The 24,851-nt window shown below is 53.4% G+C and overlaps 1 protein-coding gene across 10 annotated transcripts; it reads left to right on the top strand.

The window, feature by feature from the left end:
- Positions 1 to 4,887: 4,887 nt before the first annotated feature.
- On the top strand, positions 4,888 to 12,764 carry GPRIN2 (G protein regulated inducer of neurite outgrowth 2). Of its 10 annotated transcripts, none has more exons than XM_030941469.1 (4): positions 4,888 to 4,943; positions 7,129 to 7,255; positions 9,801 to 9,840; positions 11,066 to 12,764. In XM_030941469.1, the coding sequence occupies exon 4, from the start codon at positions 11,072 to 11,074 to the stop codon at positions 12,446 to 12,448; it is 1,377 nt and encodes a 458-aa protein (XP_030797329.1). In that variant the 5' UTR covers positions 4,888 to 4,943; positions 7,129 to 7,255; positions 9,801 to 9,840; positions 11,066 to 11,071; the 3' UTR covers positions 12,449 to 12,764. The 10 variants fall into 10 exon arrangements, with proteins under 10 accessions (XP_030797329.1, XP_030797332.1, XP_030797330.1 ...); XM_030941472.1 differs by having other exon boundaries at positions 4,913 to 4,943; positions 7,145 to 7,255; XM_030941470.1 differs by lacking the exon at positions 4,888 to 4,943 and adding an exon at positions 5,147 to 5,336 and having other exon boundaries at positions 7,145 to 7,255.
- The last annotated feature ends 12,087 nt before the right edge of the window (positions 12,765 to 24,851 follow it).

Raw genomic sequence — 24,851 nt, 5'->3', positions numbered from 1 at the left:
TTTGTTACAACGTGCAGTGGATATTTGTTTCTGGTCACTCAGGCTTCAACCTCCCTGCTGGGGAAAACTCTTGTGAGCAGTCTCGGTGGGGCAGTGGGTGCTCCTAGAGAGGCACTGGGCCAGGTATTCCTCCAGGTATGTCGGTCCAAGGGCAGAGGGCAGGGAGAGGGCAGGTGGCCATAGCTCAGTCAAACGAACTGCCACTCCACTGGGATTTTGAATCCTGAGTTGAGAGACACACCAAGGACAATGGACAGGAAACCTTTCTATGGAGGTTGCACTGGGCAGCAAGTGGTTCCTCCTGTCAGGATCTGGAGTCACCTGGCTCCTGCCTTGAAGAACACACATGAAAACATTAGCATCTGGAGCTCCCTGTGATCTTTTGACACATCCCCTTTTTGCTTACTTTTTTTTTTTTAGACAGACTCCTGCTCTGTTGCCTAAGCTGGAGTGCAGTGGCACGATTTCTGCTCACTGCAACCTCCACCTCTCGGCTTCAAGCGATCCTCCTGCCTCAGCCTTGGGAGAAGAGGGGACTATGGGGCATGCCACCATGCCCAGTTAATTTTTTTTTTGTTTTTTTGAGACGGAGTCTTGCTCTGTTGTCTAGACTGGAATGTAATGGTGGCATGATCTCGACTCACTGCAACCTCTACCTCTCAAGTTCAAGTGTCCTGATTCTCTTGTCTTAGCCTCTCGAGTAGCTGAGATTACAGGCGGACACCACCATGCCTGGCTAATTTTTTTGTATTTTTAGTAGAGATGGGGTTTCGCCATGTTGGCCAGGCTGGTCTCAAACTCCTGGCCTCAAGTGATCCACCTGCTTGGCCTCCCAAAGTGCTGGGATTACAGGTGTGAGCCACTGCGCCCGGCGGTCCCTTTTTGCTTAACTTTGGAACCAGACTTGTTTTCGGTTGTTTGAAATAAAGGAAACCTACTACAGGATGCAGCATATTAAAACAAGCAAGCAAGCAGACAAAAAAAAAAAGCATTAAAAAAATGCCTCTCTTGATCCCACATTCCTTCCCAAGTGACACCTTTCTTCTCTTCTTTATGGCATCTGCACACGCACCATCTCTAGTTCTCTCCTCCAGCTCATCCCCCAATTCACGCCAGTGGCTTCTACCTCTACCACCTCACTGAAGGCGCTTGCTCCAAGCGCCCTGTGTCACCATGATGTCCCAGTTTCCCGCTGTCCTTTCTGGCTGCTCCTCCACCCTTTGTCACCTGGTGACTCACAGATGGGTCCTAAGCCTTCTCCTCACTCTACTCTTTCCCTGAAGACCTTATCCACCCTGTGACTTCAGCAAGCACCCCATGTCCATGACACCCAGACTTCTGAAAAACTCTGATCCTTGGCTGGGGACGATGGTTCACGCCTGTAGTCTCAGCACCTTGGGAAGCCGAGGTGGGCAGATCACTTGAGATCAGGAGTTCGAGACCTGGCCAACATGGTGAAACCCCATCTCTAGCAAAAATACAAAAATTAGCTGGGCATGGTGATGGGCACCTAATCCCAGCTACTCAAGAGGCTGAGGCAGGAGAATCGCTTGAACCCGGGAGGTGGAGGTTGCAGTGAGTCGAGATCACACTATTGCACTCTAGCCTGGGTGACAAGAGTGAAATCCCAAATCAAGGAACGAAAACAGAAAAACCCCATCCAGTCCTATATGTGCAACCCGCCTGTCCACATGGTGCCTCAAACATCCCAGTGTGCCCCCACTGGACCCCTGAGTGCACCCCACACTCATTCCTCTTCTGTTACGGTTCAGAGTCTCAGCAAATGGTAGTTGGCCCATGTGGTCCTCAGGCCTGAGCTGCTCTCTACCAAAGTAATTTACACATATCCATCCCCTCCTTCCCCCATGCAGTGCAGCTTGTACTTCCAGGACCCAACCCATGAGGAGTTCAGTAAATATTTGATCAAGTGACTGATAGCAGCAATAACACTCCACGGGGACACGTTCACAAACACCCTTTTCCCCCAGCCTTGTTAGGTGGATATAATTACTACCACTCTGCAGATGAGGAAACTGATGTCCAGAGAGATGAACAGTTTTACTTGGGTGTGGGGTTGCAGAGCCAGTGAATATGTGGGGGAGTTGAGATTGGAATTCAAGTCTGACTCCCCATTCTGGGTTCTCCCGGGGCAGCTGCCACAACCATGGGAGCCTCCTTGCCAGGGCATGAATGGAAGAAGGGGGCCAATTGGACAAGAAGCAAAGCCCTGGTGGTGAGGGCCAGCCAGCTGTGTCCGCAGGTGGACTGCATGGCAGACATCTCCTGACGCCCAGCCCCAAGAATGTTTCCTTGAAACACACACAGTGAGGTTCTTGGTTCTTGAGATGTCCTGGGAGCTGAGAGCCCCCGGTTTGGGGCCTGGATCTGGCACCAACTCTCAGTATAACCACAAGCAGTCCATCCCTTCTTGGGGCTCAGCTGACTTCACTAAAAAGGGAATATGAGTAAGATGCCTAAGATGTGGAAGCAGAGGTCCTAATACCTGGACAGGGGCAGAAGTGGGTAGTGTCCTCGACAAACAAATCCCCTATTTGCCTCCTTTAAGCAGGATCCCTCTACCAGGGAATCTGGTGAGGACCAAGCCTGGGACCTGACGTGGACACCCTTGTGGGCATTTAGCCAACGACAGCCATCTGCCAATCTCAGAGCTGCTCTCAGACCTTGGTGGAGATGGCTACTTGGGGCAATCTGTGAGTCTCTGAGCAAACTGAGGTCCCTTGCTCCCCAAACAGGGAGAATTAGAGATAGTGTTGGCTCGCAGGCACTGGTAAGGGAGGAGCGCAGACCTCTCAGCACAGGGCTGGGCCAACAAGTTACGGGTCCCCGGACAGTGGACAACAGAGAAATGCCAACACTGGTGGGTCCGGAGTTGGTGGGTTCTTGGTCTTGCTGACTTCAAGAATGAAGTTACAGACCCTTGCAGCGAGTGTTACTACTTAAAGATGGTGTGTCCCGAGTTTGTTCCTTCTGATGTTCAGACGTGTCTGGAGTTTCTTTCTTCTGGTGTGTTCGTGGTCTCGCTGACTTCAGGAGTGAAGCTACAGAGCTCCGTGGTCAGTGTTACAGTTCTTAAAGGCCACACGGACTCAAACAGTAAGCAGTAACAAGATTTACTGCAAAGAGCAAAAGAACAAACCTTCCATAGCACCAAGAAGAACACAACGGATTGACAGAGACCCCGCAGGTTTGGGCAGCCTGCTCTTATTCCCTTTTCTGACCCCACCCACATCCTGCTGATTGGTCCATCTTACAGAGAGCTGATTGGTTCATTTTGCAGAGAGCTGATTGGTCTGTTTTGACAGGGTGCTGATTGGTGCGCTTGCAAACCTTGAGCTAGACACAGAGTGCTGATTGGTGCCTTTACAATCCTCCAGCTAGACACAAAAGTTCTCCAAGTCCCCACCCGAATCAGGAGCCTAGCTGGCTTCACCTAGTGGATCCCACACTCCAACGGCAGGCAGGCGGAGCTGCCCGCCAGTCCCGCGCCATGCACCCGCACTCCTCAGCCCTTGGACGGTTGATGGGACCTGGCGACGCGGAGCAGGGGGCGGCGCAGGCGGGGGCACTCGTCTGGGAGGCGTGGGCCACGCAGGAGCCCACAGCGGTGGGGAGGCTCGGGCATGACGGGCTGCAGGTCCCGAGCCCTGCCCCACGGGGAGGCAGCTGAGGCCCGGGGAGAATTCGAGCGCAGCTCCAGCGGGCAGGCACTGCTGGGGGACCTGGCGCACCTCGGTCCACCGAGCCATGCCCACCTGGAACTCGCGCTGGCCCGGGAGCGCCGCGAGCGGCCCCGGTTCCCGCCAGCGCTTCTCCCTCTACACCTCCTCGCAAGCAGAGGGAGCCGTTTCTGGCCTCCGCCAGCCCAGAGAGGGGCTCCCACAGTGAAGCAGCAGACTGAAGGGCTCCTCAAGCGTGGCCAAAGTGGGCGCCTAGGCTGAGGAGGCGCCGACAGTGAGTGAGGGCTGCGAGGGCTGCCAGCATGCTTTCACCTCTCACTGCGACCCAATTATGTGATACTGGGGCCCAGAGATAGTACAGTACCTCATACCATGCGGCCCTGGGTGGACAGCAGGAATCCCTTGCAGGTGGAGGGAGGCCGGAGCTGCCTGTCCCTGTGCCCTGAAGCTGGCCAGCGGTTGTGGAAACTGGGGGACGTTGAGGGAACGGTACGCCCAGGTCCTCAGCCTCATAGTGTGGAACCTGATGATCCCAGGCCCTGGGCTGGCTCCCCGCGTCGTGGGACCGGAAAGGCGCGGCGGCGCTGCGGGGAATTGCAGGGAAGAAGGCAGGCTCCGGTGGAGGTGGCTCATCCCCCCACGGTCACTGCCCTCGCCCGCTGTTGGGGTGCGCGGCTGGGAGACTGAAAGCCTCAAGTTGGGCTGGGTAGCAGCACGTGGGCGGGGAAAGGGGTAGTAGATTACTGGTCTTCAGGGGCGGGGCTGGAGATGCAACCCTGGGGAAGGAGTCTATCAAGGCTGGGCTCTTGGGGGGCGGTGGAGGGCTCTGGGGGCCAGGTCAGGCCAGAATCATGGAGCTCAAAGGACTGGAGTGAGGTTCGGGGTCCGTAAGGGTGGAGCTCCAAGGATGGGATTGTGGGTCCACGATTTCGGACCTGGGGCTGGAAAGTCCGAGGCTAGTGGAGACCAGGCCTGGTATCCTAGAGGAAAGGGCCCTATAGGAAGGGGATCTCGTGGGCAGGATCGGGAGCCAGATAATCGTGAGAGGCGGGGCTGGGATGGCGAAGGCCAGAGGAAAGGGGTAGCCACCGGCGCGGAGACCTTAATGCCGGGCGTGGTGCGGAAAGGGAACTGGAGCGAGGGGGCGGGGCTACGAGAAGGTGGACTTGGGGGGTTGGGTCTGGGGCTGGAGGATTGTGGGGAGCTGCGCCTATACACCCGGGACAGGGGGGTTGCGTCGGGAAAGTGAGTGTTGGAGGTTAGCCGGGCAGCCTGGAGAACAGGCGGTCGTGGTGCGGGCGGGGCCGAAAAGATCGAGGACAGTGGGGACCCCGCCAGAGGAGGGGTCGGGAAGGAGGAGTGGGGGCGCGGCGGGGAGGGGGCGGGTTCCGGAGCGGGGCGGGCCCAGGTGAGCTAGGTCTCCGCCCGCCGCCCCTCCCGCCGTCCCGGTGCCGGCGGCCCCGCGGGCCCCTCCCTGTACCCGGCGCTGGCTCCGCGGGCCAGGCCCACGGCGGCGGGCGGCGTCTCGGGCCCAGGCCGGGTCGGCTCCGGCTCCATCTTGGGCCGCGGCACCTGGCACCTGTGGCGGCCCCATGAGCAGCGCTTCCCTCGGCCTGCGCGGCCCCGGCCGGCGAGAGGGTGAGAGGCCGGCTCCGCGCGCGCCCGTGGGGGCGGGGGGCGTGGTGGGCGGCACCTCCCCCTTGCTGAGCCCCAGCACCCACTCCTCCCTGCTCCTACGCTCAGACCCCTGGCATCCCGGCCCCTGCCCAGGGCCCAGAGCCACCGGTGACCGCATCGCACTCCCCGCTCTCCGCCTCTCATTGTCCTGTCTTGTCTTGTTCCCTCTTTCACGTTTCCTCTGCTCATCCTCCCATTTTTCACAAGTCTGTCCGGGACCCTGTCTCCTTCGGCCTCCACCCCTGCTGCCATCGCCCCTCCCTCTCCCCTTCTTCCTCTTCCCTTCCCTCAGCCTCCTGCGCCGCCTACCCCGCCCCCAGCCTTGCTGCCCTTTGGCTCCTCCTGCCCCGCATCCTTACCCCGGCCCACAGCCCCATTTGCCTGCAGTCGCTGCCTTTGCTACTGAGAAGGTCTGTAGCCTCGTTTCGGGCCCGTATTGAGCCCCCTTCTCCCTAAGTCCGGGTGGGCTTTGTGCGGCAGGGGCGGGAAGGGAGCTGTGCTGGGCGAGGCTGCGTGGTGCGGTGCGTTCAGGCCTTTGGCCCCACAGCAGGGGCGGCCTGTGCTTGGCGTTCAGAGTGCAGCTGGGTAGGCGCTGTTACTGCAAACGGGCCTGTGTGTCCCAGGCTGGGGCGTGACTGCTTGTGAGCCTGCAGATGGGGACACACTGGCCGCCTAGGCTGCTTCTAGGCTGGGGCACCTTCTCCACCTAGCTGCCCCCCAGGGAGTGTGGGCAAATCCTCCCCAGGGGAGGAAGGTCAGGGGCTGTTGGGCACCTAGGCCTCTTCCTGGTGAGCAGAGCCTCATCCATGGGGTCACTGACCCCACAGTTACCCCAGAACCCTTTCCTGGCACAGCTTGTGACCCGGGGCATGTAGCCCTTAAGGCACGTTCATTGTGAAGGGCAGGTTTTGTCTCCTCCAAACCCTCCGTTTAGGAATGCTGCCTGCTGCGTTGCCCAGGGTTGGCCCTGAGTGTTCCTATCAGGCCCCGTTCACTCTGGGGTGGATTAAACCACTTCCTGGAGGGTGCTGTATCCTCACTGTGCAATGGGGGGTTTGTGTTGTGTGCATTCCTGCCTGGTCCCTGAGAGGTAAGGTACATATTTTAACATAGAACCAGTTTTCCTGCCTGACTGTATAGGTTTGCTTTTTCTATTTTGGTTTTGTTGGACACATAAGTCATCATCCAAACGCTTGCCACTTAACAAAAGGGGACTTGGGCCAGGCACTGTGGCTCATGCCTGTAATCCCAGCACTTTGGGAGGCCGAGGCGGCGGATCATCTGGGGTCAGGAGTTCGAGACCAGCCTGGCCAACATGGCAAAAACCCCATCTCTACTAAAAATACAAAAATTAACTGGGCTCGGTGGTACGCTCCTGTAATCCCAGCTGCCGGGAGACTAAGACGGGAGAATCGCATGAACCCAGGAGGAAGAAGTTGCAGTGAGTGGAGATTGAGCCATTGCACTCCATCCTGGGAGACAGAGCAAGACTGTGTCTCACAAACAAACAAATGAACAAAACCAAGAGGGGACTTAGATGGATGCCACAGTGTCGTCTGAGATGGAGTCCACTTGTGGTGGTCTTGGTAGTCCCCTGGGCATATCCCAAAGGCCTGGGCTCCTCTGCTGGGGCAGCATTGTGGGAGCTGGACTCCCTAAGTTGACCCAACGGTTTCTGTGTTTGGGCTAGTCTGGAAATGTCTGAGAAGTGGGAGCTTTTTACTCAAAATGATATTGGTTGATTGCTACATAGGTGGTTGATCTTCCAGTTGCCGACACGTGGAACCTGAGGCAGCAGGACAGCCTGGCATTGGCCACGGGACATTGGCCACAGCCATAGCAACTTCGCCATCAAATGGGGCAGGAGAGAGAACATTAAGGTATCTTTCAAAGAGCACTAGAGGTCTTAGATACTTCTGTATGCCTGTTCTTTATCTCGTTCTAAAAGATCTTCCCAGGGTCCCGTTAGGGCAAAACCAGAACCTGCATGGTTATAAAGGCAGGGTGGGCATGCCATTCTGGGCATTTCAAGTGCAGACTCTAGACTTGTATGCATGTGTAGCCTCCTAGGTTAAGATTTAAAATAGGCTCTGGGAAACCTAATTTGGTAATAGGGAGACTGGGGACACTGATGGTGACTTGATTCTAGGATGGGATGAAGGTAGCGAGGATGGGAAGCAAGACGAGGCTAACCTATGGGGTGTCTCGATGGCTTCTGAAAAGGGCCTGTCTGCCCCCCAGTACTAATACTTGTTATACCGTGAACTGAAGCCGCTCTTGATGGGAGAGGAAAGAGAAGACTATTGTTAACAAACACTTTTGCAGACAGTGCACATGCTGTCACATTTAGTCTTCACAACAACCCTGCAGGATGGGGATTTACTTCTGTTTTGCAGATTGGAGAAACTGAGGCTCAAAGAAGTTGGGGGTCCACCTGTGAGCACATGCACAGGAAGGGGAAGAGCTGCCATTGGAAGCAGAGCCCTGCTTCTTCCTCCTCACACCTGGCTCCCTGGGAGGCCCCTCCTTTGGCCCAGTCCACAGCATTGTGACAGGCAGTATGGAAGCCTCTTTCCCCCAGTACTCCCCTCAGAGCCCTTCCTTCTGAGCTGGGAAGGCCAGGTTGTAGTTAGCCAGGTCAGTTCCTTGGGGTTCTGAATTAGCAACTTTCAACCGTGTGTTCTTTGACATTTCTGAGCTTCTCCAGGCCTCAGTTTTGTCACCTGCCACTTGTGGAGGGGGAAGGGGGAAGGGAACCAGTACATCCATAGCCCACCACGGGGGTCTCTGGGTGGTGACTAGCCCTGGGTGCTGGGCAGCCCTCTGGTGAGACAGGCACAGTGGGATGCTCGTTGCTGATAGCTTCTCAATGGGTCTTGGTGGGGGTCTGAGGACCTCATTCCACCTGTCTCCTCAGGAGCCAGAGGCTGCTGGCCTGGCTGTTTATGGCCCCCCTCCCTGAGAGGGTGGTGGGGTTTGGCCAGAAGCTGTGTAGGTATCCAGATGGGGCCTCCCTGGGGTCTTGGACCTTCAAATGAGTGGTTTTCTCCCTGCCAGGGGCTGTCCCAGTCAGGAGGAACACCTCCTGGCCTCTTCATTCTTGCAGCCTCAGGAGCTGCTAAGAAGCAGTTGGGCAGGTGGGGATCCACTCAGTGACTTGTTCCATGGCATGTCATGAGCACGATTGACATGCTCATGATTGGCAGGGCCAAGCCAGATCAGTAAAAAGGTCGAGAGCTGTGAGGCACAGGCCTGCTCAGTTCTCGAAGGGGAGAGGAGCTCAGATGTCCCCGAGCTGTGTGCCCTTGGGGGTCACTAAGCCTCTCTGAGCTTATGGAATTCTCCTGTCTGTAGAATGGAGATAATGACTGTCCCAAGAGGTTGCTTGCAGAGTTACATGAGACAATGTGTGCAAAGGATGTGGCACATGCCTGGCCCTTGGCGAGTGATCAGGCCCTGGCAGCTGTTATTATCATCGCTGTTACGGGCTTTATTGCCCTCCTTTGTTTGTATGTCCATCTTAGAGCTCACTGAGGGCAGGGTCTGGGTCAGAACCCTCTCTTGGCTACTTCTCTCTTCCTGATCCTCCCAGGGACAAGTCTGGTTTCAGCCCCGTGAAGCAGCTGGGATGGGACATCTTTACCAGGCTGAGGCTGTGTTCAGAGCTGCACAGTCCAGTAGCCTCATGTGGCCAGTTAGATCCAAATAAAACTTAAACATTCAGTGTCTCAGTTGCAGTAGCCCCCTGCCACGTGCTTGGTACCCACAGGCCATTGGTGTCTACCTATTAGACAGCACAGGGTAGAATCTTTCCATCATCACAGGAAGTTGTGCAGCACTGGAGCCTCAGGGACTACAGCACCAGTATCATCCTCACTGTAGCTCAACAGCCACCAGCCGTCTCCTGAGTGCTGGGCTGCCAAGACATTTGTAATTACACAGAAACCGAGTCCCACAGCCCTTCCCGAATTTCCTCTTGGGTAGCCTTGCTCACCTGGCCGGGGAGGTTGTTTCCTGGCAGTCCTTATCAGCTTAGGGTGGGAGGGCAGGACTGGGATTGCACAAATGCAGCTGCTGCCTCCTGTCCCCACCCTGTTTCTCCAGCCTCTCCTGCCTGTCAAGGAGTCCCAGAGTGCTCTTCCTAATTCACTGCTGTGGCCAGGGCCGAGGTGACCCAGACACTTTGACCCCACTGCTCCCCTCATGCCTCTCTCCCCCTGCCCACCCCGCTCTCCACCTGAACACCTTCTTGCTTCTCTCACTCCAGGCCTGACTTATGTGGCTGGTCCTCCAGGAAGCCTTTTCTCATCTCTCACCCTAAGTGAGCTCTCCTGCCTTGGCGGGGCCCTCCCTCAGACCCCATTTTTGGCACTCAGTGCCCTCCTCTGTGGGTGTGTTCTTATATTTGTTTGTTCTCTTGGTTAGGTACACAGGAGATATTCTCTGAGTGCCAACTACATGTCAGGTCAGTGCTGGGTGTTGGACAGCCAGAGGGGAGCAGGCCTCAGGCCAGGCTTTGCCAACTTCAGGCTGGTGGGGAGGCTGACAGTTGGCCAAACTGTTCCATCCAGGCCCAGTGCTTGGTCAGGGATGAAGGCTGCCTGGCTGGAGAGTCAGGAAAGGGGCCCCAGGAAGAGACGCTGAGGTAGAGAGGGTCAGAGCTGCTCTAGGCTGCAGCTGGGTCAGGGGCCAGGGTAGTCTTTATGGCTGGGGGAAGTGACAGCGATGGCAGGGAGGGTGGGGGACAATGAGGATGCAGGTACACTGGGCAAGAGGGGGTTAAATGTCATGCAGGGTAGATCTGATTGGTGGCACTGAGTGGGCATCTTATCTCACTGCTGCACTGTCCCCAGGAGTACAGAAAGGTCTGAATGAATCCCATGTTCCCTAGCCCTAGAGCTGGGGACGCAGTAGGGGCTCAGGAGATGGCTGTGGAATCAATGACCAGATGCTGAATGAGTCCCTCATGGAAAAAGCTGATGCGTGGGGCCTCTCCCTGCCCCTGGAGCTGGAGGTGGGAGTCAGGGAACCCTAGAGACATGCCAGCTCAGCCAGGCTAGGCCAGGGAAGATGGGGGTGGTTGGGGAAGCCCAGGGTGATTCTCAGTGTCCTCTAGTCATTGCTCCCTCATCCCGTGAACTTTCTCTGAGCTCCCACTCTGTACCAAGGAGACCTTGTCCATGGTGAGTTGGATACTGCCAGTCCCAGGAGGAAGTAGCCCAGTGTTGGGCTGTCCAGCTGTGCCCGTTAAGAGGCCATAGTACTTCCGTACTGGTTGACTAATAGCTGTTATCCCACAGCCCCACCCCCTAGGGCTGCAGTTTCGCTCTCAAAGCCCCAGCAGACTTGGCCCTCCCGCTTCCCCTCCCACACCAGCCAGCCAGTAAAGAGTCGAGAGCGGATAGAGTGGCGGCCTCCAGGACCCCACCCAAGGGCAGATTCTAACTGCTTGGGACTGATGATGAGATAATTTGCAGTGTCATCCTTGTGTCTAATGTGAGATGACCTTGATTTGAAGTGTCTGGTGTCTTGTCACTGCCTTGTGTACAACCGTACGCAAGTACCAGTCAGGCAGGCTGGGACTGAAGCTGGCTCCCTGGTGAACCTAGCACTGTGGGAGCTCACAGTAGAACTGGCTTAGGTGCTGCCACCCAACTCAACTCCACTCCCTCCCTTTCTCTCTTCTGCAGGCAGCCATGAGCTCCAGCCGCCCCAAGCCGGGTCCCTGGGCACCCCTGAGCCCCAGCCTTCAGCCTCTGTCCCAGAGCTCTTCCAGCCTGCTGGGTGAAGGCCAGGAACAGAGGCCAGAGCTCCGCAAGAGTGCCAGCAGCACCGTGTGGCAGGCCCAGCTGGGCGAGGCCAGCACCAGACCCCAGGACCCGGAGGAAGAGGGGAACCCGCATGAGAGCATGGAGCTGGCGCGGGCCTCTGGCCCCGAGGCGCGACCCAGTGCTGGAGGCCACTGGCGGAGCAACACTGTGGGCAATGTGTCTACCATGGGCGGTGGTGACCTGTGTCGCCTGCGGGCCCCCAGTGCTGCTGCTATGCAGAGGAGTCACTCGGACCTGGTCCGTAGCACCCAGATGCGGGGACACAGTGGTGCTCGGAAGGCCAGTCTCAGCTGCTCAGCCCTTGGCAGCAGCCCTGTCCACAGGGCTCAGCTGCAGCCAGGTGGTACTTCTGGCCAGGGTGGCCAGGCCCTTGCAGGCCTGGAAAAGGACCTGGCTCCTGAGGATGGGACTTCTAACTCAGCCTGGATGCTGGGGGCGAGTCAGTTGTCAGTGCCGCCACTAGACCTGGCGGACACAACTGCCCACAGCAGCAGTGCCGAGGCTGAGCCCAAAGCCGCTGAACAGCTGGCTACCGCCACCTGCCATGCTCTGCCCCCAGCTGCTCTACTCTGTGGCATGAGGGAGGTGGGAGCTGGTGGCTGCTGCCATGTCCTGCCTGCCACAAGGATCCTGGCCTTTCCCAAACTAGTGGCGTCAGTGAGCGAGTCTGGGCTGCAGGCTCAGCATGGGGTGAAGATCCACTGTAGGTTGTCTGGGGGGCTCCCTGGGCACTCCCATTGCTGTGCCCACCCTTGGGGTCCCACCGGGTTAGTCCCAGAGCCTGGCTCTAGGACTAAAGATGTGTGGACCATGACCTCAACCAATGACTTGGCCCCTGCAGAGGCATCCCTGCTGTCAGCCCAGGATGCTGGTGTGCAGGCGGCCCCAGTGGCGGCCTGCAAGGCTGTGGCCACCAGTCCGTCCCTGGAAGCGCCTGCAGCCCTGCATGTGTTCCCAGAGGTAACACTGGGGTCCAGCCTGGAGGAGACGCCGTCCCCTGTGCGGGATGTGCGATGGGATGCTGAGGGCATGACGTGGGAGGTGTACGGAGCTGCAGTGGACCCAGAGGTACTCGGTGTGGCCATCCAGAAGCACCTGGAGATGCAGTTTGAGCAGCTGCAGCGAGCGCCCACCAGCGAGGACAGCCTATCTGTGGAGGGCCGGAGGGGACCACTGCGGGCTGTCATGCAGTCCCTGCGCCGCCCCAGCTGCTGTGGCTGCTCCAGTGCGGCCCCCGAGTGAGGAGCTGTGGCCCTTGGAGCTGGCCTGGGCCCCCTGACTTGGTCCTAGACCTGGGCCAGGGATGATGGGGGCTCCGTGCCCCCTGGACCCACCGGCAGCTGGGCACATCTCTCACCTGAACATCGGCTGCCTCCGGACCACAGGACTGCAGCCTGGGGCTTCCTGCCCCACGCAGCTGGGCTGTTTTCTTAAGGGCTTGATTTCCAAGGGCCACATCTCTGCACCTTGTGGGTTCTGAACTTTGAGACAGGGCTTTAGCACTGTGCAGAGGGGAGATCCTGAGTTTTCTGTAAAAAATGACCTTTTGTTCACTCCACCCTCAGAACTCTGCCATGTTGGCTCCTCAGACTGTTGGCTTTATTTGAAAGCAGTGCTGAGAAATAGGAAATTCTCGACCTGAAGTGTGAGGCCCCAGTGACAGGGACTGCCCGGGTCTTTATGGAAGGGGACTGATGTTATCAGAGGCCTCCTGTGTACCACATACTGTGCTTGTCCTGTCTTCACCTCTTCATCCTGGTTTACAGATAAAATGACAGACATTTGGCAAGGCTGTAGCCGTTGTGCCCCACACTGGACAGCTTGAAGAGGTGGGACTGGAGATTCAAAGCCAGGGCTGGCTGAGCCTGGGGTGTTTCCCTGTAGCATGTGCCGGTCCAGTCGGTGCAGTCATGTACAAGGAGAATTTACTGAGCCCATACTCTGTGCTGGATTCTGTGGATCTGTGGTGAATGAGACAGGCTGCTCCTGCCCTGGCTGAGCTCATGGTGTGGGTTGTGGATGGCAGGGGAGGATGCTGACCATTACGGAGGGCTGCGAGGCTTCCAGGGTCATTGTGTCGGAGGCTGTCCTGAGGAAGGGGAGAATGGGTGGCCATCTGCCCTAAAATCAGTTGCAAAGCCTAAAATTGCACTATTTTCACCTCATTGTGTCGGCTTAAGGATTTCTCCCCAGCTGACATAATTCATGGAAGGAGGGAGCACAGCAATGGAGGGGGACAGGGAAGGAGCTTTGCCCTGGCCCTGGGGTAGGGGCTGTGAGGCTGTGGGGGCTCGCTTGCCCACATGACCTGACCTAGGCTAGGCAGTGGGGGCCAGGTGCCTTGGAGAGACAGAAACACAGGGGTTTGGCACAGTCTGACTTCGTTGCCCAAAGATTTCCCAAGGCCTGTGAAGAATGGGAGTGGGCTTGTGTTCTTGTTCTGGGTCTTGGTCTTGAAGATCCTAAATTCCTGGGACACAGCCCCGCAATCCACCCTTGCGAGGGACCAAAGGGCTAGTGTGGGGTCATGGCCCATGATCTGGCGTGTTTCTGGGGCCTCTTCTGCACCTAGAAGCTCAGAACCCCGAAACTGGGGGCTTACTTTTCCCCATCCTCAGAGACCTGGTACTCATTGAGGTGGAAATGACTCATGCAACGGTGGGTGAATTTGTAAAGCAAGAGTGGCATTTCAACAGGCCACAAGGACAAAGTGAGAAAGGTGTGCGTCAGGTCAGATGCCTCCTGAGGCCCCACGATGGACCATTCTCACCTGTAAATGTGCCTTTCCCGTATGCATAGGTGCACCCCTTCTTGGGATTCTGGGGCTGTCAGTGCCTTTGTGTATGGTGCCAGAGCAGGTAGCTCACGTTCTGGGGAGTGACACATGGGTATGTGCCATCTTCATGCGTGGCTCCCCATGGAGTCTTCAGAAACCCCAGCCTGTTGGGGCCACATGGGTGGAGGGAGAGCAGGACCTGCCCGGCAGATGCTACAGCCTGGTCAGATACTTGGATGTGCCAGTCCTGCCGGGACCATAATGAGTTTCTGCAGTGGCAGCTCATTTGGGGTGTTTGTTGGGCTGGGAGGTGACCAGGGGTCCCCACTGTGAAGATCCTGGTGTGACTGAGGAAAGAAACTTTAGGGAACTGTGGAAGGGGTTGGGGGATACCAGATTTCAGTTTAGAAATATCCATTTGGCTTCCAGTGGAGAAGAGGAGGGTGCAGAAGAGGTGGGAGGCAGGAGCCCAGGAGTATGTGCTGGGGGACACCAAGGAGGGGCCTGTTTAGGAGCAATGGAGTGGGCAGCTGGGGGCTGAGTTCATACATGTGCACACACACGCATACACAGGCACACCTGTGCAGTGGACTTGGGGAGGAGGCATTTCAGGGTGCTGAGGTTTCCCGTTTGAGCAAGAGGAGGATGAGGCCACTACCTGGAACAAGGTGAATGGCATGTTCAGCAGGTGCAGAAAGGGCCACATGCCACAGGATTTGGCTGGGACCAGTGAAACCCATTTCATGAACCATTTCATGAAGAGACTTTCTTCTCTGTCACGTGCAGATTCTTATGCGTTCACGCTGGCTGGGTACCACTATGTGCTACCTCCATGTTGCCCCAGGTCTCCACGATGGCAGCCGGGCTGGGCTCAGCCAAGCTCCCACTCACCTCATTGTCACTGAGATGAATATTTGCAGGGCGGTGCTGGAATCCAACACCTGTGTCCTGGCTGGGGCCCCAGACCACTCTCCTGGTTAAACCACGATCTTTGTCTCCCTAGCCCTGTTGCACAGCTGCTGCTGACAGGTCTACTGGGAGTGACTGCAGCCTCATTTCTGACTGGAACTGGAGACCCCTCCCATCCCCGCTTGCTGTGACCCCTCCTGGGACAGTCCTGATATCTGCAGTGGTTTAGGGCCCCAGAGCATGGCCAGTGGTTTCGTTTACAGATTTCCTCCCCTTGGACTCTAGATTTCTGGCCAGACTTTCTGGGTCCCTCTCAAGCCCTGCTGTGGGAGGCATTGGAGTTCACTGTTGATGTGTGCGTTTGGATTTGAATTCAAAATAGATACAAATTCAGAGGTCAGAGCTTTGCCAGACCCTAGCAGGGATGGGTCATCAGTCCTGGCTGGTCTTGTTTACTTTGTCGTGGTAAATTATGTTCTTTGGAGCATAAACCCCAGAGTCCTAGAGCCTCTTGTCTCAGCAGGAATCCCCCGTGTGTCTTCACCAGGGGATCCCCGCTTCTGCGACCTGCTCTCCTTCTGTGGCATTCGGGACCCCCGAGAGCTGAGGCCTGGCTTCCTGGAGCTTGTCACCTCTGGGCATGCCTGTCTTGTGTCCAGGACACAAGACATGCATCCCTTGTCTGGCCCCAGGCTGCCATCACTCTCACAAGAAACTGGTAGAGTAGAGCTGGCCTGAGGTCACAGTGCTGGCAGTGGTGGAAAAGCAGGGATGGCCTGTTCCACTGTGATCTTACCTCCTGTGTCACCTGGATTGGCTCTCCGTCCCCCTAGACATGTTAGATCCTGACTTTACGAGAGCTGAAGAGGTCTTCTGCACACAGGTCCTAACTCTTTGGGCTGGGGTCGGCCACTGTAGCTTAGTGGGCTAAAGCTGGAGTTTGAATCTGGGTCCACACCTATAGCCATGTGATCTTGGGCAAGTTGCAAGCCTTGATGATCTTCCTCATCTGTAAGATGGGGATGACAATGGTGCCTCCTTCACATGCTTGGTGTGGAGATTAAATAGAGTAACCCAGGTAGTGCCTGGCACTGAGTTAGTGCTCAGCACACAGGCTGGTAGTGTTGGGCACCCCTCTCATAGCCACATTAGGGGCCAGCTCTTACCTTGCCAGCTTGGCTGTGATCAAAGCCCACATCCTTAAAAGTTCCTTGTTCAGAATCTCTTTCCAGGTTCCTCGCTCACAGCTTTGCACCCTGCCTGGGACTTGTGTCTTCTGAAAGGGGCCTCTGAAAATGTAGTTCCCAGAGTGCATTGAGGAGGAGGGCTACACCAGCCCTCACCACTCATCTTGGGTTGGGTTCTCCAGAAGCTTCTGCTGAGATGAGGATGCTGGAGTTACTAGGGAGGGGAGAGCAAATTAGGGGAGGGACAGAAGGCAAAGCAAGGTGTGATTTCAGTCCAAGCCAGACCCTAAAGGGGAGCCCTGGGTGCAGTCCCACCTCAGAGTAAGGACTACCCAGGGGTGGAGTTGTAGCCTCCAGGCACTTCTGCTCTCTGGCACGTAGGCTAGGAAGCTCTAGAAGCCCCAGGGTAGGTCTCCATGGAGTTGTAGGGCCTATTTTGGGCAAAGTTGTGCACAGAAACCACCAGAGGGAGTCACAGGCATTTGGGGGTGCACCCACTGACATTTGTGTCCGTGTCATGCCAAGCTTGTGGTCCACAAATGCCCAGACCTTTTCTCCATGCGTTGTTCTGTCTCAATTTTGTTCATGCCAAGCAGCCTTGGTTAGTTAAATGCAGAGTTTGGCATTTGCCCATGTTAAATTCCTTCTCTTTTTTCATTCTGGCCTGGCCTGATTTTGCCATCTGAAGCTATGACTAGTCCTTTATCAGTTTTCATCCAACTTGTCAGGCAGGGCAGGGCTGGTATGAAGCCCAGGACATATCGCTGGGACATCCTGTAGGTCTGTGAGATTCCCAGGTCCCTCCAAATCCATACCTTCATCATGGGCAAATTAGTTTAAGTCTGATCTGTTAAGCTCCAGATCTATCACACCAACAGCACCCACCTGTTTTTCCCATGGCCATGGAAGGAGGGTAGCATAGCCTGACTCGAGTCCTTGTTCTCAGGAGAACTGGTTCTGTCATGGCCACTTCCCTTTCTCAGCTCTTACCTACTTCTGTTTCATAGGTTAGTCTGCAAGTCTGAGAGCAACAGCAAGCTTAGAAGTGTGGACTCAGCCTGTTACAGTGGCTCATGCCTATAATCCTAGCACTTTGGGAGGCTGAGGTGGGCTGGTTGCTTGAGCTCAGGAGTTTGAGAACAGCTTGGGCAATATGGCAAAATCCCGTCTCTACAAAAAATACAAAAATTAGCTGGGCATGGTGGTGTGCATCTGAAGCCTCAGCTACTCAGGGGGTTGAGGTGGGAGGACTGCTTAAGCCCAGGAGGTGGAGGTTGCAGTGAGCTGAGATAGTGCCACTGTGCTCCAGCCTGGGTGATGGAGCCAGACCCTGTCTCAAAAAAAGAAAAGACAAGAAAGAAGTATGGACTCCACCTTCTTGCCCTTTTGTAGATTGGGAACTGCCTGCCCTTGGCCTCTTTCCTGTCCATCTTGTATTATGAAAGGTTGTTTCTGGCACACCCAGGTTCCTCTGCATGCCTCCTGGGAAGTGACTGAGGGTCAGAGGAATGGAGCCCCTCTGCAGTCGGCCGCTGGTACCTTCCCTATTGAACCCTTCTTTAGGTTTGCTCACTTTTTTTAATGGGTGTCTTTCCAAAGCTGTCTGGGGACCTCCCTGATTGAAAGACATGGGGCTAGTTCTGTTGCTGTGGCTACACAGAAATAATAAACCAGAAAAACGCCTGAGGAAAGTTGTTGTTTACTAAAAAAGAAACAAGCGAAACCAAAGTGACATGGGCCTATAGCACTGGGGATGGGTGGCGGGCTCTGACTTCTTTGTCCCAAGAGTTGGGTGAATGTCACCTTTACTCACTTGTGCAGTCACTCTCCAGTACTCCCGCCTGGGCTCTTCCACTCCAAGCCTGAGATAGTTCAGCAAGGAGGCAGGTCTAGCCCCAAAATATGAGCTCCCCAAGTGGATATCCTAAAATTCATCTTTCATGGCCCTACTTTATTGGGAAGGAATATGAAAATTGTGAGAGCCATTGACATCTGGGGCTCAGGGCAGGGGAGTGTGTCTAGTTTTAAGGTGTGTGCTTTTAGCCATGCACTCCTTGCCCGGTCTGTCCTGCCTGGAGTTTCTCATTTCCCTGCAGCTTTCCTGAGAAAAGACAGAGTGTTCTTTCTCTGTATCCTATGAACATGGCCCCAGGACTGCAGTACCTCTGTGTGTGCACAGCCAAGGACAAGTTGGGGGACCTCTGCTAGTCCTGCACCCACTGCCCTGGATGCTCTGTCATCGCCATCCCCCATTTCTCTTTGTTCTTCTTTTTTGGTTTCATGTTCTCTTTGTTCCGGGTTATTCAGAACCTGTCTGCCTCCCCGCTGTCTATTGTCCTTGTTCCTGCCTCCTCCCACTTTGTGCCAAGGATTTACTTGCCTTCACCTTCTGGCTCCGTACAGTAGTCTCTCTTCTTGTGGTCTGGGCCATTCCCTGCACCAGGCCCCAGCTGTGGCTGCGTCTGAGTGTTGGCATTTCTGATTTACATGGGTCTAGGCCTTTTCTCTCCACCTGTCCTTCCCCTCTTTGAACACAAGCCAAAACATCTGAGCATCTCCTTACAGAGGGAGATCTCCTTGGGGTTGCTGTGCCAAGTTTCCATTGCTTTTGCCGAGAATGAGAAATCGGTTGTTGGTAGTCCTGCTGGGTGAATGGAAGGACTTTGGTCAGGCTGGAAGGCCACCCCATCAGTCCTAACTTTTGGTGGCCCTTGTTGGGGGCTGGTTGGCTAGGCTGCTGGAGAGGTACATCAGGTGGGTGGTACCTGATGTTTAGGCAGGCCATCTCCTCGTCCATGTTTTCAGAATCTTCTTGCATGGCTTGTAATTGGGTTGGGGTGTGGCCTGAGCCCCTGTGGGGACACACTGCACTGACCCACCTGTGTGCTTCTCTTCTGTCAGGAACTGGATTCATGTCCAAGAGCCAGGGCTAGGGACTGGAGGAGGAGATTTCTGTCTTTGACCCCTCCGTATTAGTCCGTTTTCATGCTGCTATAAAGAACTGCCCCGAGACTGGGTAATTTATAAAGGAAAGAGGTTTAATTGACTCACAGTTCCACGTGGCCAGGGAAGCCTCAGGAAACTTACAGTCATGGCAGACTGCGAAGAAGACGCAAGGCACCTTCTTCACAAGGAAGCAGGAAAGAGAATGAACGCAGGAGGAACTACCAAACACGTATAAATCCATCAGATCTCGTGAGAACTTACTATCACAAGAGCAGCATGGGGGAACCGCCCCCATGATTTCATCATCTCCACCTGGTCTCTCCCTTGACACGTGGGGATTATGGGGATTACAATTCAAGATGAGATTTTGGGCGGGGACACAGCCAAACCATATCACCTTCCCAGGCCTGAGCAAGGCCCAAATAGGGAGCCTCTGTTGGGGCTGGAACCCTGGGAGGGGTAGAATTGTCCCCTCCACTCAGATTTGTTTCCTGTTGCTGCCCACCTGGCCCCTCTCCTGCAGCCTTCTGCCTGGCCTTCCCTCTGTTCACTTCTCATTTTTAGCAGTCAACAGACTGGGAGATGGTGGCCAAGGGTGTCATTTTGTACGCAAGCTTTGTGGCTTTTGTAAGCCCAGCCTGCAACTCTTGAGGAAAACTCTCTGGTTTGATTTTTTTCTCTTCAGAGTTGGGGGGGTTCAGGGAGAGGGGCAAGGGCTTCTTGTGAATTTGAATTCTTGAAGGGATGGAAGCCCCCTGGGCTGGGGGAAGGGGTGGGGCAGGAACCAGCAAGGGTATGGACACAGGGGGCTGGCACCTGGGATACTGTAGGACAGCTGGGCAGGAAGTCAGATGCTGTTCTATTGAAATTTTTTATATTTTATCATTTTTTCATTAGTTTTGATTTTAAAACACTACATTAAAATAATTAAAATATTATTTATCTTATGATTACCAAATCACTTAGCATTGCCTTAAATTTTGTGCCTAGTCCCTGCCTGACTTCTCCTCCTCCTCTCCCACTACTCTTAGTCCCTGTGTCATAGGGACTGGGAGCAGATAGGCCCCCCAGCGTTCCTACTCTAATCTTCTACCCTGATCTGCAGTGCAGGGTGGCGCTGGAGAGGGTGGCTTGTGGCTGATCCCGCGGCCTGGTTTGCGGTTAGGTGTGTGTCCCCAGACAGGCGTGGGTCCCGGGCCAGGCATGGTCCTGGGTGGTGCAGCCCGTGACAGGACCCGACACCTCCTGGTGGGCATCTGGCTCCAGAGCCGGGAGCCCCTGAGCCTGTGGGGATTCAGGAGGGAGGAGTTCCGGTGAGGCGGGGAGGGGGAGGGCTCCCGAGGCCCTGAGCTGCAGTTCTGTGCCCCACTTACACCTTTGACTCCAGATGCAGCTCATCCTAGCGAGGGGCTGGATGAAGAGGCCTTCCTCTCTTTCTCCCCTAAGCTGTGCCTTTGTGCAAATCTGGTAGTGCAAACCTTTGGTCTGCCTTCATCATTTTTTTTTTTTTTTTTTTTTTTTTTTTTTTTTTTTTTTTTTTTTTTGAGAGTAGTCTTGCAGGCTGGAGTGCAAGTGGCACAATCTCGCTCACTGCAACCTCAGCCTCTGGGTTCAAGTGATTCTCCAGCTTCAGCCTCAGCCTCCCGAGTAACTGGGACTACAGGTGCTCGCCACCACGCCTGGCTAATTTTTGTATTTTTAGTAGAAATGGAGTTTCACCACGTTGGCCAGGCTGGTCTTGAACTCCTGGCCTCAACTGATCCACCCTCTTCAGGTTCCCAAAGTGCTGGGATTACAGGTGTGAGCCACTGCAGCCGGCCCCTTTACTTTCTTGATAAAAACTTTACTCTGTTGACTGGCTTTTGAATTCCTTCCTGGGTGAAGCCAAGAACAGACGTAGCCTCCCAGGCTGAACCCCAGTTTGGTGGTTTGCCCCATGACACCCGCAAAGGGCTGGGCTTCCCTTCTTCCTGGGGAGGGAGTCGAGGAAGTGGCTGTGTCTTGAACACCCATTCCTCTCTCCTTTCATGCGCACAAGTCCTCTTTGAGCTGCTGACTTCCTTAGGACATGTTCAGCTGCAAGTAACTTAACTTTGAACTGAAAGTTACCTAAATAATTATTATAGAATGTTCACCTTCCCACTGAAGAATTTAGGAGGTAACTGGCTTCAGGGCGGGCTGTGTGGTTCAGTGTGGACATGGATTCAGGTTATTTCCATATTTATGCTTTGCCATCTTTAGAGCGTAGTGAGGGCTGTCCTTACCCCCACGATGGCTGCTGCATTTAAACTCTGGAATTCAGCTGCTGGAATTCATACTTCAGTCTGTTTGACTCCAGGGCTGTCATTTTGCTTGTCTTTTCAAAAATGAAAATAATACATACTTATGATAAGAATTTGAAACAGTACAGACCTCGGCCTTTTGTTTTATTCATGATAGGAATTTCAAATAGTGTGTAAACTGAAAGTCTGACTCTCGCCCTTCTCTGGAATTCCCGCGGGTTACCACTGAAAATGTTAATAATTTCCATGGGCCTCCCACAAACTTCCTTGGTAATCACAAGCTCAGACCTCTGAATATTCCATACAAGTGAGATCCCACTTAGATACTATTCTGCATTAATTCTTCAAGGTAGACCAGGCACTGTGGCTCACGCATGTAATCCCAGCACTTTGGGAGGCTGAGGTCGGCGGATCACCTGAGGTCAAGAGTTCCAGACTAGCTGGGCCAACATGGCAAAATCCTGTCTCTACTAAAAATACAACAATTAGCTGGATGTGGTGGCGAATGCCTGTAATCCCAGCTACAGTCAGGAGAATCACTTGAACCCAGTAGGTGGTGGTTGCAATGAGCTGAGATTGTGCCACTGCACTCCAGCCTGGGCGACAGATCGAGACTCTGAAGAAAAAAAAAAAAAAAGATATGTCTTGCAGATAATGCTGCCACATGCAGCAATATTTTCTTTATTTTCTTCCTGGGCATACTGTATTGCATAGTATACAAGTGCCTTTTAAAATTAAACCAGCCCTCTTTTTCTGGACTTTATGTTATACCTCACATTTTTTTTAACTTAATGGATTTATTTCTTAGATGAGAAATTAGATTTATTTATTATTTAATTAGAAATAATCTTAGATTAAGAGAAAAAGTATGCAGAAAATACAGAGTTCCCCTACACTTTCTCACTCTCATACACTTTCTCCTATTACGAGCTTGCATCGTGTACAACATGGTACATTTGTTACAATTAATGCACCAATATTGATACATTACTGTTTCCTGAAGTTCGTGGTTTAAAATTACTCTTTGTGTTGGACACTTCTCTGGCTTTTGAAAATCAGCGTGATGTATCTCCCACTCCAGCAGCATACAAAATAGTTGGACCACCTAAAAATCCCCTGTGCTCCGTCCATTCACCCCTCTTACCTTCCTCAGGACTCCTCGCAACCACTGATCTTTTTACTGTCTCTATAGTTTTCCTGAAAGTCATAGAGTTGGCATCATGTAGCATGTAGCCTTTTCAGACAGGCTTCTTTCACCTAGCAATATGGATTTAAGCTTCCTCCATGTCTTTTCATAGCTTGAGAACTCATTTCTTTTTAGTGTTGAAAAATGTTCTGTTGTCTGGACCTACAGCCATTTATTCATCCACTGAATGACATCTTGGTTGCTTTGAGGTTTTGGCTATTATGAATAAAACTACTATAAATATTCATGTGCAGGTTTTGATGTGGACATATGTTTACTTCAGTTGTTTAAATACATAGGACAACATTGCTGTAAGACTATGTTTAGCTGCATAAGAAACTGCCAAACTATCTCTGTACAATTTTGTATTCCTACTAGCAATGAATGAGAGTTCCTTTTTCTCATGTAAAAATAAATATCCTTGTATGTATAGTTTTATGTACATGTGTGAGTATATCTGTAGGATACATTTTTCATCAAGCGGTACATGTAAACTATCTATGGGCACTGACAAATTGCTCTGCAGAAAGATTGCTCCCATAATACATGAAAATGCATATTTTCTCATACCCACGCCAATATTTGATTGTTAATTGAACTTTAATATTTTGGCTAATTTGATAAGTGAAAAAACGATGTCTTCCTGGTTATTGTGATTTGCAGTCTGTGAGTGAGGTTGTGTTCTGCTGGACTGCATGAGTGAGAATTCCTGTTCTGGCACTCTCAAGCTGTGTGATGCTGGGCAAGTTGCTGAACCTCCCTGGACCTCAGTTTCTTCATCTATAGAATGAGAATGGTAATGGGTCTTTACCTTATTAATTGGATTGGAGGATTTAATGGCATCATTCATGTAAAGTGCTAGCACAGTTCCTGGCTCAAAATAAGGGCCAAGTAAATGTAAGCTATTATTATTCTCCAATATGTTCATAAGCATTTGAATTTCTTGGTTTATGATCCTCCTATGTTCGTATCAATTTCCCATTTTCCCTGGATTTTTTTTCTTATTGATTGGTTAGAGCTCTTTGTATATTAGTAACATATGTTTATTTTTTTCATATAAGTTACAAGTATATTTTTATTCCAGTGTTTCACTTGTCTCCTATTTATCAGATCCTGGCTCCAAACCATTGCAACATCCTGCTCAGGGACACAGCATTTTAAATCTTACCAAGCTCCTCATTTCTCATCTGTCATTTATGTCTCAGGACATCCACATGAGGCAAGCTGATGTGTTTTTCAGTAAAGAAGGAGACTTTATTGACCAGGCAGGGTGAGTGACTTGCCTAAGGACACACAGGGAATTAGTGGTTTGTACAGACTGAAATGGAGGGTCCTGGCCCCTAGGTTCAACCTCCTCCACTCTTAGAGAAGGGGAGAGGGAATCTGGAGGTGCAGGAAGGAAAATGTCAAGGTCATCATGACAGACAGTCTCACCCTGTACCCTCTCAGAACCCAAGAGCCTGGGTCCTTTTTCTTTTTCTGTTAAGCTCTGACCTTCTCTCCTGATAAATCAAAGGAAGAATGCAAGTGAAGGGTACATGTTACTTAGGCAAGACTCCCTGCTTGGAAGGTCTAGGAGGGGAGGTGTGTGTGTGTGAGGTGTGTGTGTGTGTGTGTGTGTGCGCGTGCACATTCTGTCAAGTTACCCAGCAGGTGAGCTTAAAGCAAGACTTTAACCTGGCTCTTTTAACTTGGGGATGAGCAATAGAGTCAGGTCTCAGTTCGTCACTTTCCAATTTCATTAGCTTTGAAAAATATTTTAATAAGATCCAAGCATTTGATTTTCCTGACTAGTTGTTTATTCTGATTTATTGGCTATGCATGGTGCCTGGAGCTCCTCCAAGCTTCCAAGGGTATCCTTGCATGTCTTGGGATGTCTCTTAACCCAGCGCCACGTGAGGGACAGAACCTAGACCAGGCATTTAGAGCCAGGTACCATGTGCCTACCCTATTCACTACTAGATGATGCTAGTGAGGTGCTCACACCTCTCTGGGGTTAGTCCACTCCATTGTAAAGCAAATGGGAGGCCTGCTGCCTCTGCCTTGCTGGGTTGTTGGTATGACTGAAACAAGGGGATGAAGGTGATGGAAAAAACTTGAAAGGAGAGTGGCTGCCGTGTGTCCATTCTGGTCTCCTTTGTCTCTTGTCAAGCTCAGGGACTGGTTCTTTTTCTCTCTTCAGATCTGTGATTCCTGGGAATCCTGCTTGCCTTGGCGCCCCCTGGTGAGGTGGTGCCATATAGGTTGCTTTAGCACATCACTGAGAGGGACTCTCCAAACCCTATGCTAAGTGGTCACCGCCAGAACACTTGTATTTGGGCCAGACCAGGCTAGGGTACCTAACCATAGCTTCCTGGGT

Source organism: Rhinopithecus roxellana, chromosome 11 (genome assembly GCF_007565055.1).
Source record: "Rhinopithecus roxellana isolate Shanxi Qingling chromosome 11, ASM756505v1, whole genome shotgun sequence".
NCBI classification, from domain to species: Eukaryota; Metazoa; Chordata; class Mammalia; order Primates; family Cercopithecidae; genus Rhinopithecus; species Rhinopithecus roxellana.
This window is presented reverse-complemented; position numbering and strand designations above follow the sequence as displayed.

Excerpts from the sequence above, each read along its gene's own strand:
- GPRIN2 (XM_030941469.1), top strand. The coding sequence starts at position 11,072 with ATGAGCTCCAGCCGCCCCAAGCCGGGTCCCTGGGCACCCCTGAGCCCC.